Source organism: Neoarius graeffei, chromosome 24 (genome assembly GCF_027579695.1).
Source record: "Neoarius graeffei isolate fNeoGra1 chromosome 24, fNeoGra1.pri, whole genome shotgun sequence".
Classification (NCBI taxonomy): Eukaryota; Metazoa; Chordata; class Actinopteri; order Siluriformes; family Ariidae; genus Neoarius; species Neoarius graeffei.
In genome coordinates this window covers 36,501,033-36,516,053 of record NC_083592.1, presented here as the reverse complement: position 1 = coordinate 36,516,053, position 15,021 = coordinate 36,501,033, and the positions used below count along the sequence as shown (strand labels likewise).

The window sequence follows — 15,021 nt, the reverse complement described above, 5'->3', positions numbered from 1 at the left end:
CTGAGCCGCTGTGTGTGTGATCCCAGCGCATATCACTTACCACTTGCAAGTGGAAGGATGGCAAGCCTAAAGACAATCATAACTACACAATGGGCAGTATTTGCATCAGTATTTGCAGTATTTTCATACTTTTATACTCTTTAATGAAAGGTGATACAAGGCGGAAGTCTGCGCCGTTTTTCAGCAGTCGCATCACATGACCAACGCCAGCGAATCAGGAAGGTGGATGTCACAGTGACGTTGTCCAATGAGACGCCAGCTAGAGCTCAGCACAGCGTATCCGCGTATTCTCAATGTTTACACAGCACCGGACCAGACACGATCTGGATTGAATACGTGGACGCTGGCTGATTCCCGTTTCCCGGCGGTTTAATGTAAACGGACAGTGCATCCGCGAAGAAAACGAGACAGATACGGTCTAATGTAAATGTAGCCTATGGCAGAATCTGAAATATTATCGTAAAAATACACACTGACGTAATCACTAAATCAGTACACTACCATTAAAAAGTTTGGGGTCACCCAGACAATTTTGTGTTTTCCATGAAAAGTCACACTTTTATTTCCCACCATAAGTTGTAAAATGAATAGAAAATATAGTCAAGACATTTTTCTGGCCATTTTGAGCATTTAATCGACCCCACAAATGTGATGCTCCAGAAACTCAATCTGCTCAAAGGAAGGTCAGTTTTATAGCTTCTCTAAAGAGCTCAACTGTTTTCAGCTGTGCTAACATGATTGTACAAGGGTTTTCTAATCATCCATTAGCCTTCTGAGGCAATGAGCAAACACATTGTACCATTAGAACACTGGAGACCTTCAGAAAGATTTAGCAGACCCTGGAGTGGTGGTGCACTGTTCTACTATGCAGCGACACCTGAACAAATACGACCTTCATGAGAGAGTCATCAGAAGAAAACCTTTCCTGCATCCTTACCACAAAATTCAGCGTCTGAAGTTTGCAAATGAACATCTAAATAAGCCTGATGCATTTTGGAAACAAGTCCTGTGGACTGATGAAATCAAAATAGAACTTTTTGGCCACAATGTACAAAGGTATGTTTGGAGAAAAAAGGGTGCCAAATTCCAGGAAAAGAACACCTCTCCAACTCTGAAGCATGGGTGTGGATCGATCATGCTTTGGGGTTGTGTCGCAGCCAGTGGCACAGGGCACATTTCATTGGTCGAGGGAATCATGGATTCAAATATATACCAGCAAATTCTGGAAGCAAACATCACACTCATTCTCATCTCATCATCTCTAGCCGCTTTATCCTGTTCTACAGGGTCGCAGGCAAGCTGGAGCCTATCCCAGCTGACGAAGGGCGAAAGGCGGGGTACACCCTGGACAAGTCGCCAGGTCATCACAGGGCTGACACATAGACACAGACAACCATTCACATTCACGGTCAAACTTAGGAAATGGGCCTCTATACACCTATGGAGATATTGCACCAAAAACCAGCCATTTGCAGCTAGAATAGTCATTTACCACATTAGCAATGTATAGAGTGGATTTCTGATTAGTTTAAAGTGATCTTCATTGAAAAGAACAGTGCTTTTCTTTCAAAAATAAGGACATTTCAAAGTGACCCCAAACTTTTGAACGGTAGTGTACATTCCTGTCTGTTTTGCAGTTTTATCCAGTATTTTAGTGAGTGGTAGTGAAGGTTTCGCTCCTGGACTGCAGGTGGCGCCATGGCAGCGTTTTGTCGGTTTTCGACGAGGAAGTTTGAAAATGGCGGTGAAGGCAACAGCAGTGTCGAAATGTTTTCAGCTATTTTCAGCGAACCAGTGAAGGTTAGCTTCTGTGTGTGTTTTTAAATGTAGCTTGTTTACATCTGGAACTATAAAAAAAAATCTTAAATAGTTTTAAGTTGTTAATATATATGTTTTTTTTTCTAAAGTAAACCAATAGCTGTAGCTGTAATACTGAAAATGGAACCCAGTAGCAGCAGGGGACTGGACCCCATCCTCTCCAGAGTGGCCCTGAATGATAACAAGGCAGGCATGCAGGGCCTCGACAAGGAGAAAATCAACAAGATTATTCTCGAAACATCCAAGGTTGGCTGAACTTTTATGTTTCTTATGGATTCAGTAAGCAAACCTGATTCATGTTGCACAAATTTCATCCTTGCTGAAGATGTAAACTGTACATCTGCACTCTATACTGTAGGGCTTTGATAATTTCATATAAAATTCATGGGCCTGTATTCAGTGCACACTTACTCAAGTATAAATACTATACACCGATCAGCCATGACATCAAAACCACTGACAGTTGAAGTGAATAAGTCAAGTCAACTTTATTGTAAAATATGCTATACGTGCTCGACATACAGCACAGATGAAATTTCAGTCCTCTCTGACCCACGGTGCAAACTGGCAATGCAATAAATAAAAATAGAATAATTGAAAAAAAACAAACAAACAGTATAAACACTCTAGATAGGAACTAGACATAGACTAAACACTCAAACAATACAAACAGTATAAATAAGCAGTATAAGAGCAATTCCAGCGTTATGGACGTGACACTTGAACTCAAAATGGCAACAAATGACCCAGTGCATGTTTTATTGTCTCCCAGTATTTAAACAGGTGTTGCATATTTTAAGGCTGTACCATACTGGAGAAGTGATAGAACAAGAACAATTCCTATAGTACATCTAGGGCATGCCAGAAAATGCCAATAAAAGATGCGTTATGGCTGTGACAGAAAAAGTATCACTTTTCTTGGGTGACTGTACATTTTTTATCAAACTCTGTGAAATTGTAAACCTAATGTCGAAATGGAGATATCCATTTGATAGAGGGGTCCAAGGTGAATATTAAAAAATCTTTGTTTAAAATATTTTGTATTTCATGCAGAGTTTCGAAAGGAAAAGTCAGCGTTATGGATGTGACGAAATTCCGTTATGGATGTGACACGTCTGAAATAGACATGGCATATGTTTAGAAAATCAGCAATTTAACCACTATTACCCTTTGAAAAACTCTCTAAATATCAAATTGGTTCAACTTATTCACATCTGTAAAATACAGGCCTAGGTGATATCTCTGGGAGTGGTTTTGATGTATTACATGTTGCTTTATTTTTGCATGGTGAGGTTGACATTTACATGGAATTGCCCATAACTAAATAACAAGACAGACTAAACACTCAGACAATATAAAACACACTAGATATGAACTAGACTAAACACTCAAACAATATAAGCAGTATAAATAAGCAGTATAACCAGTGCTTAATTTGTGAAGTGGGAGGTCCCGGATCGCAAGAGGTGGGTGGGTCCGGCGACTCAAAAAAAAAAAAACTTTACGCACACATGCCCTATTGTGTGTTAAAAAAAAATATATCAGACATTATGATCTTAGAAAACGCTTTAGTGACGAACAGTTACAGACAGTAATATGTCGTGATATTATGTTATAAAATATTATTTTTTATTAGGCTATATATTAAATTATATATTAAATTTATCTTCTAAAATAACAGACTGTACTCCTATCACAACCGGTTTATTTCACCATTGGAGATCAGATCACACAAGACATGAGTTAAATGACTCATTTTAAGGATTTAAGTAGGGTATTTAAAAGCAGTGCCAGCGGGACTTCGTGGATAAGGTGCCATACCATAAATCCGGGGACCCAGGTTCGATTCCGACCTGTTTTTTTCTCCTGCTCATTTCCTGTCTCTACACTGTCCTATCCAATAAAGGTGGAAAAAGCCCCAAAAAGAGAATAAGTTAAAAGCAGTGCCAGCAAACATAAGTGCAATCAATTCAAGTAATAGTTAAGAAATAAAGGGTTTACAAAACAAGTTGGAGAATTCATTTTAAACATTTTAGTAAGCTTTCTTGTTTTTTTGCCATTTTTTCCACAGCGCAAGCTAACGGCTACAAAAAACCCGGTGTTCTATTGAGCGGAAGTATACACCCCATGCCCCCCCTTCCCCTTTCGCATAGATTTTGTGGATGTCATAGGAGAGAAATCAACAACAGATATCAAAACCGAACACTAAACAATTTTTTATTTACTTATTTATTTAATTTGTTTGATTTTTTTTTCCCTTTGTGATGGTCACGGAGGTGATCTGATCCATTTAAATAGCTGCCGGAACACCGAATGAAACGAAAATAGCTGCCGGATCCGACAACGGAGGTTCCGGATCTTTTTCCGTCATGTTCCGGCTCAAATTAAGCCCCGAGTATAACTAAATAACAAGACAGACTAAACACTCAGACAATATAGAGGGATTTCACTGACATCACCCGAAACCGGAAGTAAACAGACCCTGCGCCATATTGGAAGACCAACAAACTCGTGATTAGGGGGAAATAACGGCAGCGGTATGTGAACCCACGAGAATAAAGTGGAGTGGCAAACGACTTAAACAAACAAATCTGAGCTGTTTTATTTATGATTTATTGGCCCAACAGTAGACTTGAAAGAAACCTGTGTGAGACTTGGCAAAAAACTGTGGATATAATGGATAAGTCTGTGCATGATCTGCGGACACTTTGAGGTAAGCAAACGCAAGAAATTCAGATTTAAAACATGCTAAATTGGCTCCAAATTGATAACTGTATGAGGAGCAAGCCTCCCAGACTTCTACAATTTAATAATAATAATAATTTAGGATGGTTTGGGGCTTGCTCTCCCTCCTATTATATAAATAAAGCATAGTTGTTGTGTAGGCATATATCATAAATACATATGTATAATTTGGATAAATTAACCTAAATTATGGATACCTTAATAGTAAAGTATTTATTTTTTTCAACTGAAAATATATATTATTAAAAGATATCAACAAGATTACCTTGGGGCGGCACGGTGGTGTAGTGGTTAGCGCTGTCGCCTCACAGCAAGAAGGTCCTGGGTTCGAGCCCCGTGGCCGGCGAGGGCCTTTCTGTGTGGAGTTTGCATGTTCTCCCCGTGTCCGTGTGGGTTTCCTCCGGGTGCTCCGGTTTCCCCCACAGTCCAAAGACATGCAGGTTAGGTTAACTGGTGGCTCTAAATTGACCGTAGGTGTGAATGTGAGTGTGAATGGTTGTCTGTGTCTATGTGTCAGCCCTGTGATGACCTGGCTACTTGTCCAGGGTGTACCCCGCCTTTCGCCCATAGTCAGCTGGGATAGGCTCCAGCTTGCCTGCGACCCTGTAGAAGGATAAAGCGGCTAGAGATAATGAGATGAGATGAGAAGATTACCTTGGCCATAACTATATATGTAGGTTATTCTTAACAACAGCTGTAATATCACGAACCAAGCCACTAACAACATAATTGTAAGCCTGTAGCCCTTTGTAGGCTTTCAAGTCATCAGCAGTGTAGGCACTGGGTGTAAACAACAAATAGTTTACAATGTCTGGGTAGCAAACAGATGGCAGAATTGGTGTCAGGTCCTCCTTATGTTTCCATTCTCCCTTGCCCCGAGTCTTATCATATGGGTCAAACCCATCAATCCAGTTTCTCCACATACTGTGCCCTTTCTGCAGCTGGTAATGTACTCACATAACCAGAATTATCAGCCATCGTGTCACTTCACTCTCGCGCCTACTTTTTTATATTGTATGTAGTATGTATGTACTTGGTCTTCCAATATGGCACCCTAACAAAATCTCGCGGTCCGGTGACGTCACGCGGTAGCCCTCTATAAATAGTATAAACACTCTAGATATTAACTAGACTAAACACTCATACATACACACCCACACACACACACACACACACACAAATTGGTACAAATAACCAAACAGTTAAGGGCACTTGAGGTATAGCAGGTAAACATGAAATAAGCAGAATAAACAAACTAGCAGCTGTTAAGGTGAGGTAGTGCGGAATAGTGCAAATGGGCGAGGTAAAGTGAGATGTGCGGTCCCTGAGTTCAGTGTGTTAATGAACGATGAGATGTATGTATATATGTGTGTGTGTGTGTGTGTGTGTGTGTTGGGGGGGGGGGACTGTGAGGATGACATGTCAGATGCTGAAGGGTAGCCTGGGAAATCCCATGCTGCTTTGCACAATCGTTCCGATCTGAAAAGACAGCATGGAAACTATGGTCTAAAGGCTCGCCTGAGTTAGGGAGCCAATCAGAGAGTGGGGAGGGGTGGAAAGACGGTGACGCGTACTACTCGAAAAACGGAAGCTTGTAGTTTATTTGGGACTGTTTACGGATCACATTTAACATGGCGGCGAGCAATACGAGCCAAACTTTCGATCAAACTTTAGACACTGTTCTGAATAGTTTAGAGCGAAAGTTTGTTTTAAAAAAAAAAAAACAGCGTTTGGCGTTTCAGTCTTTCTTCGTCGCTCTAACTATGTCACCGGGTACAACTGCCATGATTGGCCATGGGCTACGTATACGCCAAATGATAGACATTCGCAACGTCCAATAAACGGCCGCTGACAATCGTAAACCACACCTCCCCTACGAGAAATTCAATAGGCGGATTCCAGACCATATTTCACTTGTGATATGGTCTGGTGTTAATCAGACTAGCTGAAGGGGGGTGTGCGAGCAGAATCTGTGGCAGAGGGGGGAGGAGGGGCAGAACAGGGAGGGAGTTGAGCCTCCTGACCGCCTCCTATAATAATATTGATTATCTCATTACAGTGGCACCTGTCAAGGGGTAGGAACAAAAAAACAGTCAGTTCTTGAAGTTAATGTGTTGGAAGCAGGAAAAATGGGCAAGCGTAAAGCCAGTATCTCACTACGCTGTGACAAATTGCAAACATCATTCGCGAGAGTTTCCAAAGTGTCTTGAAACACTCGCGGGACTTCTCAATTTCCTCGCATGAGTCGCAAAGTGTCGCTCCTTCGTCGCTGAAATTTTGAACATGTTCAAAAAATTCGTGTCACAAAATTTCTCTCAAAATAGCCGCAAATGCGTCGCTGGTGTCGCAAAGCCGTCACGAACCCTTCTCAAGTCAGTTTCCGTGAGACAGGAAGTGTGAGTTTAGCCAGTATCTCACTGGGCGGCGATAGCCTGCGACTAGTTGGAGACACAACAATTGCGATAAAATATGCGAATATCAATTCAGTGTGATTCCAAGTGAAAATTGTTGCTAATTCGCATATTTTATCGCAATTGTTGTGTCTCCAACTAGTCTCAGGCTGTCGCAACACAGTCAGATACTCGCTTAAGGATCTGAGTGACAAATTGTGATGGCTGGATGACTGGGTCTGAGCATCTCCAAAATGACACATCTTGTGGGGTGTTCCCAGTATGCAGCGGTTAGTACCTGTCAAAAGCGGTCCAAGGAAGGACAACCGGTGATAGGGTCATAGGTGTTGAAGGCTCATTGGTTCACATAGGGTGAACCATGAAGGCTTGCCCATATGGTCCAATCCCACAGAAGAGCTACTGTCACGCAAACTGCTGAAAAACTTAAAGCTGGCTAAAACAGAAAGGTGCCACCATTGACTAACAATTCTCTCTCGAATTTTGGCACAGAGTGGTGAACCACAACCCACTCTGCTTATTGTGAAATCTTCCAAAATGGAGTTACTTGAATATCTTATAAACTTTTTAGTCTTACAGTATTTTGCCTCTGTCCCGACCTTTTTTTTTTTTTTTAAATGTGTTGCAGGCATCAAATTTGAACTTTCTATCAAATTCTATTTACAAAATACAATTAAGTTGGTCAGAAGAACTATTAAAAATCTTTTCTTTGTGCTTTTGTCAGTTAAATAAAGGTTCACGTGAATTAACAAATCGTAGATTTTTGTTTTTATTGCATTTTGGAAAATATTCCAACTATTCTGGAACTAAGGTTTGTGCTATTTTTTTTTTTCTTAAAACATAGTTACCTGGTATATATACAGAGGAAGAATATACAGCAACATGCTAACTACATTGTAGGTGACTTAAATTTTGTATCTGGTTTGCAGGGATCCAGATTCTATGAGAATGAACTGAAAAAGGAGCGTCAGGTGAACCAGCGCATCGAGAAGATGATGCGGTGTAAAGCTAAGGTTACTGAACAGCAAATACAGAAAGCGCAAGCAGAGGTAATTTTTTTTTTTTTTTGTATTCTGCATTTGAGGCAACTTTCTTTGAATTGTCCCTGAGATGAATAGGCAAGACCTGTGAATTGAGATGTTCTATTTTAATCATTCATTCATCTGTAGTCACCACTTTATCTTGGTAAGCATCATGGTGGATCGCAGCCTATCCCAGGAATACTGGGCGCAAATAGGAATACACCATGGATGGGATGACAGTCCACACACACACAGAACTAGAGGCAGTTTACCTGGAGGGAACACTTGTGGACATGGGAAGAACGAGTCAGTAACTCAGCCACCCACTGTGCGTCCGTTAGGGCTGCACAATATATCGAAAAAGTATCGATATCGCGATATCATAGTTTGCGATACACATACCGCAAAAATTACTTAAATTTCGATAAAAGGCACATTTTTCTGTGCCGTCCAATCACATTTGAATGTCAACAAGCACCGCGGGATAACTCCGCCCCCTATTGCAAAACAAGTAAAAGCCTCGTGGTGATGGCGGAAGGTAGGGGTGTGCAAAAATATCGATACGGCGATATATCGCGATACTTTGTCTTCCGATTCAATATCGATGCTCAAAATTTGAATATCGATATTTTTTCAAATAATAAATCATGTTTCAGACGTGTTGTAAATCCAGTACGACTTCCGCACCTCCGCTCCGCGAGGTGTCGCTGTGCCGCTCCCTCACTGCAAGGCACTCTTCATCTTCTCTTTTTTCCCCAGCGGTTGCAGTGAGGGGAAAAAAACAAGCAAGCATGGCTGTTAACGTAAACCTAGAGACGCCGCCAAACTTTAAGGCAGATGTTTGGAGGCACTTTGGATTCCAAAGGAAAAGAGAAAAAAACAGTGAGCTGGACAAAGAGTATGCACTTTGCAAAACCTGTTTCGCTCCAATTAGATATTCAGGTAACACAACAAACTTGCGAACTTACTTAGCACGACACCACCCCGACATATTAGCTCAGCCGGAGCCACCGAAACCCGACCCGAAGCAAACTACACTGGACAGCGCCAAAGTCCTCCCGTCTACTTCAGTGATGTGTGACTTGCTGTCACTGTGAACTTAATTTTGTCATTTAAGGCCAAAGGCAAGAAGCTACACTTTATTTTGTATTTTCAATTTTAGTGTGTGTGAGACACTGCATTTTATTTTGCGTATTTACTCTAAGTTCAGAAGAAACGTGATTCACTGAGGGTCAGTTCAGTTTCAGTGTGTGGACACTGACCCACACTGCACTTTGTTTCATAATTGTGCTCAGGGAGACTAACACTAGGCTGACACTTGCACGACTTTTGGCCACGATTTTGTCGTGGCAAGTCGTGCCATTTTGTGGCACGAACTGGGAGGCTCCCGCACTGTTCACGACTAGTTCACGCATAGTTCACGACGAGTTCACGAATGCGTGCCCGTCCACATTCACGAACTGGCACGATGAGTTCACGCATAGTTTGCGCATAGTTTACGCACTTCCCGCATTGGCACGACGAGTTTGCGCAATTCGGACGGTGTCGTGCCGACTTTGGCACGCCTGTGTCATGCACAACCTCATCCTCATCAGATACCCACACGCAATTTCAGAAGTGGACCGCGAAGATCCGGACACACATGATCTGATCCCTGGTGGATGGAGGACTGACCGACACCTGCAGGGGCTGCTGCCTCTAACCGGCCATCATACCCAGAAGGATGCAAAGGATCAGCGAGACTACCTGTCACATTACTACATGTCCCCTGCTGGTGCTGTCCCTTGGCAAGAAAGAATGGTAGTAGCTTCATGAGCTGCATCCACAGTTGTTCCATTTTTGAAATAAAAGAAACGACCCCCCCCCCCCCCCAAAAAAAAAAAAGTCATGAAGGAATAGAAAATAAAAGACATTAAAGAAAAAAGCAAGAAAAAAAATTGCGAATGGCGAGAAGTGTCCGGGAAGCCCTATATATGCCCCCGCACCGACGCGAGCGCCACTGTCACGCAGTAGTCGTGAACTGCTCGTGCCATGCGCAAACTGTTCGTGAAGTGCGTAAACTAGTCGTGAACTGCTTGTGCCATCAATGCGTGACCGTGTCAGTGGGAAGGCACGGCCACGCTGCGACGCGCACCAATTCGTGAACATGTCGTGAACTACTCGTGAACTCGACGTGAGCTGTTCGTGAACTATTCGTGGCAGTTCGTGACAGTCGTGGCATGGCGCGCACTGGCACGCATCGTCCCGACGAGTTCACGACGAGATCACGAACAGTTTGCGCATAGTTCACGACCCGGTCGCGAAATTTTGTCGTGACCAAAATTTTGAACATTTCAAAATTCTCGTCCCGACATGGCACGCAGTCACGACGGGTTTACGCACACTTCACGCCAGTTTACGACTAGTTTGCGCACTGGCACGACTCAAGTCGTGCCAATGCGTGCCACGGAATCGTGCAAGTGTCAGCGTACCCTAAGCTGCACACTGCACTTTTCAATGTGTTTCAGACAGTGTGTTGTTCCTGCAAAATAAGCACAAGTTAAATGTTCTCCGGTGTATGTTCTCAAGTTTACAAAGAACAAATTGATATTAGTGTTAGCACTGAAATGTATGTGCAGTCTGCAGTGCAAGTTTTAAGTTTTCATAAAACAATTTGATTCTGCTTGTTAAGCAGCACTGATGTGTCCATGCTTACAGAAAAGTTGAGAATACTAGCACAGAAATGGGAATTTTCTGTATGTTGTAGTGAAGCAACTCTTGGTTTTGCCAGCAGTGGAATAGAGACAAATATATGTCTGGCAAGAGTGTGTAGTTATGTATGTGAAATGTAATTTTACAGTGGTCAATAAATTCTGATTTTCTTCAGTGACACAGATATCGTGATGTGATTGAAATTTCTTGCAATATATCGATTATCGCAGAATCGCTGTACCGTGATATTATCGTTATCGTGGGCAAAATATCGCCATCGTATCGTGAGGTATCTGGTGATACCCAGCCCTAGCGGAAGGTGGGAGCGGTAGCAAGTGTGGTGAGACAAACTTGTGTGAGGAGGAACTGGTTTCCAAAAAAAAAAAAAAAATGCATGTCTGCTATTTGGAAGTACTTTGGATTCAGGAGGGGTGACGTACTGCAAACTCGGGTACTTTGCAAGACATGTACCTGTAAAACAGTGGTGGGGCGGCTCACTGGGACAAACACTGCTGTACAGCAGCATAAAAACATAAAACCACGCTCTCTCTCTCTCTCTCTCTCTCTCTCTCTCTCTCTCACACACACACACACACTACCGCCCGCTCGCTCACTCACACACACCACTGCTCTCTCACCCGCATGTGTTATTAACAGATTGTGTTTGAGTTGATGGTGAATCTGTGTCGCTCACCTTCATCTCCCGGGAGCCGCTGAAATTGCCATTTTGAATGCTTTATGTTAATGTAATGTAGTTTTCAGTTTTTTGTTTACTTCAACTTAAGACATTTTCTGCTGCGCTCACAAAAATTAAGAGATTTAAAGATGATTGATGGACACCATTGCAGGTGTAGCCATGTTTTTCCAATAAAAAATAATGTTGGAATGGAAGCGATGCATTGGGTATTTTTTTTAAAATGCTAGATACAGGGCAGAACGGTGAGTAGAGGTAAGAAAAACAGTATACAGGGAGTGCAGAATTATTAGGCAAATGAGTATGTTGACCACATTACCCTCTCTATGCATGTTGGCCTACTCCAAGCTGCATAGGCTTGAAAGCCTCCTACCAATTAAGCATACCAGGTGATGTGCATCTCTGTAATGAAAAGGGGTGTGGTCTAATGACATCAACACCCTATATCAGGTGTGCAAAATTATTAGGCAACTTCCTTTCCTTTGGCAAACTGGGTCAGAAGAGGGATTTGACGGACTCAGAAAAGTCAAAAATAGTGACATATATTGCAAAGGGATGGAGCACTCTTAAAATTGCCCAGCTTTTGAAGCGTGACCATCGAACAATCAAGCGCTTCATTCAAAATAGTCAACAGGGTCGCAAGAAGCGCGTTGAAAAAAAAAGGCGCAAACTAACTGCCCGTGAACTGAGGAAAGTCAAGCGTGAAGCTGCCAAGATGCCACGCGCCACCAGTTTTGCCATATTTCAGAGCTGCAACATCACTGGAGTGTCAAAAAGCACAAGGTGTGCAATACTCAGGGACACGGCCAAGGTAACAAAGGCTGAAAAACGACCACCACTGAACAAGACACACAAGATGAAACGTCAAGACTGGGCCAAGAAGTATCACAAGACTGATTTTTCTAAGGTCTTATGGACAGATGAAATGAGAGTGAGTCTTGATGGGCCAGATGGATGGGCTCGTGGCTGGATCAGCAAAGGGCAGAGAGCTCCAGTCCGACTCAGACGCCAGCAAGGTGGAGGTGGGGTACTGGTATGGGCTGGTATCATCAAAGATGAGCTTGTGGGACCTTTTCGGGTTGAGGATGGCGTCAAGCTCAACTCCCAGTCCTATTGTCAGTTTTTGGAAGACACCTTCAAGCAGTGGTACAGGAAGAAGTCAGCATCCTTCAAGAAAAACATGATTTTCATGCAGGACAATGCTCCATCACACGCATCCAAGTACTCCACAGCATGGCTGGCCAGAAAGGGTCTAAAGGAAGAAAGATTAATGACGTGGCCTCCTTGTTCACCTGATCTGAACCCCATAGAAAACCTGTGGTCCCTCATCAAATGTGAGATCTACAAGGAGGGGAAACAGTACACATCTCTGAACAGTGTCTGGGAGGCTGTGGTTGCTGCTGCACGCAATGTTGATCGCAAACAGATCAAAACACTGACCGAATCCATGGATGGCAGGCTTTTGAGTGTCCTTGTAAAGAAAGGCGGCTATATTAGTCACTGATTTGTTTTTTTTTTTTTGTTTTTGAATGCCAGCAATGTATATTAGTGAATGTTGAGTTGTTATATTGGTTTCCCTGGTGAAAATAAATGAGTGAAATGGGTATATGTTTGTTTTTTGTTAAGTTGCCTAATAATTATGCACAGTTATAGTCACCTGCACACACAGATATCCTCCTAAGATAGCTAAAACTAAGAAAGCCCTACTCCAACTTCCAAAAATACTAGGGATGTCCCGATCAGGTTTTTTTGCCCTCCGATCCGATACCGATCATTTGATTTTGAGTATCTGCCGATACCGAGTCCCGATCCGATACTTCTTATAATCCATAAAAAATAAAAACGAGGAAAGAAACGGATCCAGGATGTTCCTCATTTTTTTATTTAACACCTTATTTTAACATCCAACAACTCCGTTAGCAAACAGAGCACTTACGTGAGGCAGTTTGAACAATAAATAACAAATTAAAAAAATAACCTTAAAATACCTGGCAGGAATGTAAACAAATAAAAAAAATAAAGTGCCACAGTGCCGGTAATTTGCTTTTAAGAACGCATCTCACAGTGGTGTACAGTAATTTCAATTAAGGAAATGAACGTTTTTCTTGATGAAAACAAGCATTTCTACACTTTCAGGTTTGAGCCCGTTTCTTTTGTCATCCAACGAAAAAAAAAATGATCTCATGCTTTGCTTTCCGCTTCGAACTGCTTCCGTGCTCAACTTTGCCGGCAACAGGCAGCCAATAACCAATAGCGTCCCCGCTACAAAGTGATGTCATGCCGCACGCGTTGATGTTGCTGTGTTGAGACAAGAGGTCTGGTCTCACTCTGTGCCAACGCATAGCTATTGATGTGTTAAAAATGAGAATATATTATATAGATATATATCCGATCCCTGATCGGGAGGCAATGCCCGATTCCGATCGAGTCCGAAACCATGTGATCGGGCCCGATTTCCGATCACGTGATCGGATCGGGACATCCCTAAAAAATACTCAGCTTTGATATTTATGAGTCTTTTAGGTTCATCAAGAACATAGTTGTTTTTCAATAATAAAACTAATCCGCAAAAATACAACTTGCCTAATAATTCTGCACTCCCTGTATATTTAATTATCGTGATACATATCGATATCGAGATATTCAGTCATGTTATCGAATATTGCATATTTTTCTGATATCGTGCAGCCCTAGCGTCCGTGCTGCCCGTCCTGTTTTATCGCATTATAATTTTCTGTCCTGTAGGTGGAAAAGCTGACTGCTGATCTGGAAAAGACTCGCAAGCTGGACAGGGTGATTGTGCATGTGGATATGGATGCCTTCTATGCTGCTGTGGAGATGAGAGACTGTCCAGAACTGAAAGACAAACCCATGGCTGTGGGCTCCATGAGCATGTTGGTGAGGATCCTGGTCATACATTACTATCCCTGTGTCCGAAATCACTCACTATATAGCGAGTTTGCCATTTTGTAGTGCTGTCCGATTGTATAGTGAGAATTATTGCACCCTATCTAGTGGACTCGTAATATCCCACAGTGCACTGTGAAAAGTTGTGTACAACCAATGGTCACTAACCAAGCAATATATACCTTCATGTATTGCAATCGCACTGAAAGAAAAAAAAAGTGTGTTGGAGTGAATGGACGGAGGAAGAAACGCGTTATAAACAAGTACAATTAAAAATAGTAAGAGAATAGAAAATAAGTTAAAATGGAATAAGACAGGGGCGGCACAGTGGTGTAGTGGTTAGCGGTATCGCCTCACAGCAAGAAGGTCCGGGTTCGAGCCCCGTGGCCGGCGAGGGCCTTTCTGTGTGGAGTTTGCATGTTCTCCCCGTGTCCGCGTGGGTTTCCTCCGGGTGCTCCGGTTTCCCCCACAGTCCAAAGACATGCAGGTTAGGTTAACTGGTGGCTCTAAATTGACCGTAGGTGTGAATGTGAGTGTGAATGGTTGTCTGTGTCTATGTGTCAGCCCTGTGATGACCTGGCGACTTGTCCAGGGTGTACCCCGCCTTTCGCCCATAGTCAGCTGGGATAGACTCCAGCTTGCTTGCGACCCTGTAGAACAGGATAAAGCGGCTAGAGATAATGAGATGAGATGAGAATAAGACAGATAAAATACAAGAATAAAAGTTACAGTGCAG

At 42.5% G+C, this 15,021-nt stretch overlaps 1 protein-coding gene across 4 annotated transcripts in view; it reads left to right on the top strand.

The window, feature by feature from the left end:
• polk (polymerase (DNA directed) kappa) overlaps window positions 1-15,021 on the top strand; it is a 120,142-nt gene that overhangs the window by 72,549 nt on the left and 32,572 nt on the right. For 3 of the 4 annotated variants that reach the window (XM_060907158.1, XM_060907161.1, XM_060907157.1), the window contains exons 3-6: window positions 1,638-1,800; window positions 1,908-2,064; window positions 7,901-8,020; window positions 14,124-14,276. In XM_060907158.1, coding sequence (XP_060763141.1) covers window positions 1,939-2,064; window positions 7,901-8,020; window positions 14,124-14,276 — 399 coding nt within the window. In that variant the 5' untranslated portion in view covers window positions 1,638-1,800; window positions 1,908-1,938. The remainder of the gene's footprint in view (window positions 1-1,637; window positions 1,801-1,907; window positions 2,065-7,900; window positions 8,021-14,123; window positions 14,277-15,021) is intronic. The other variant, XM_060907160.1, reaches the window with a different exon arrangement.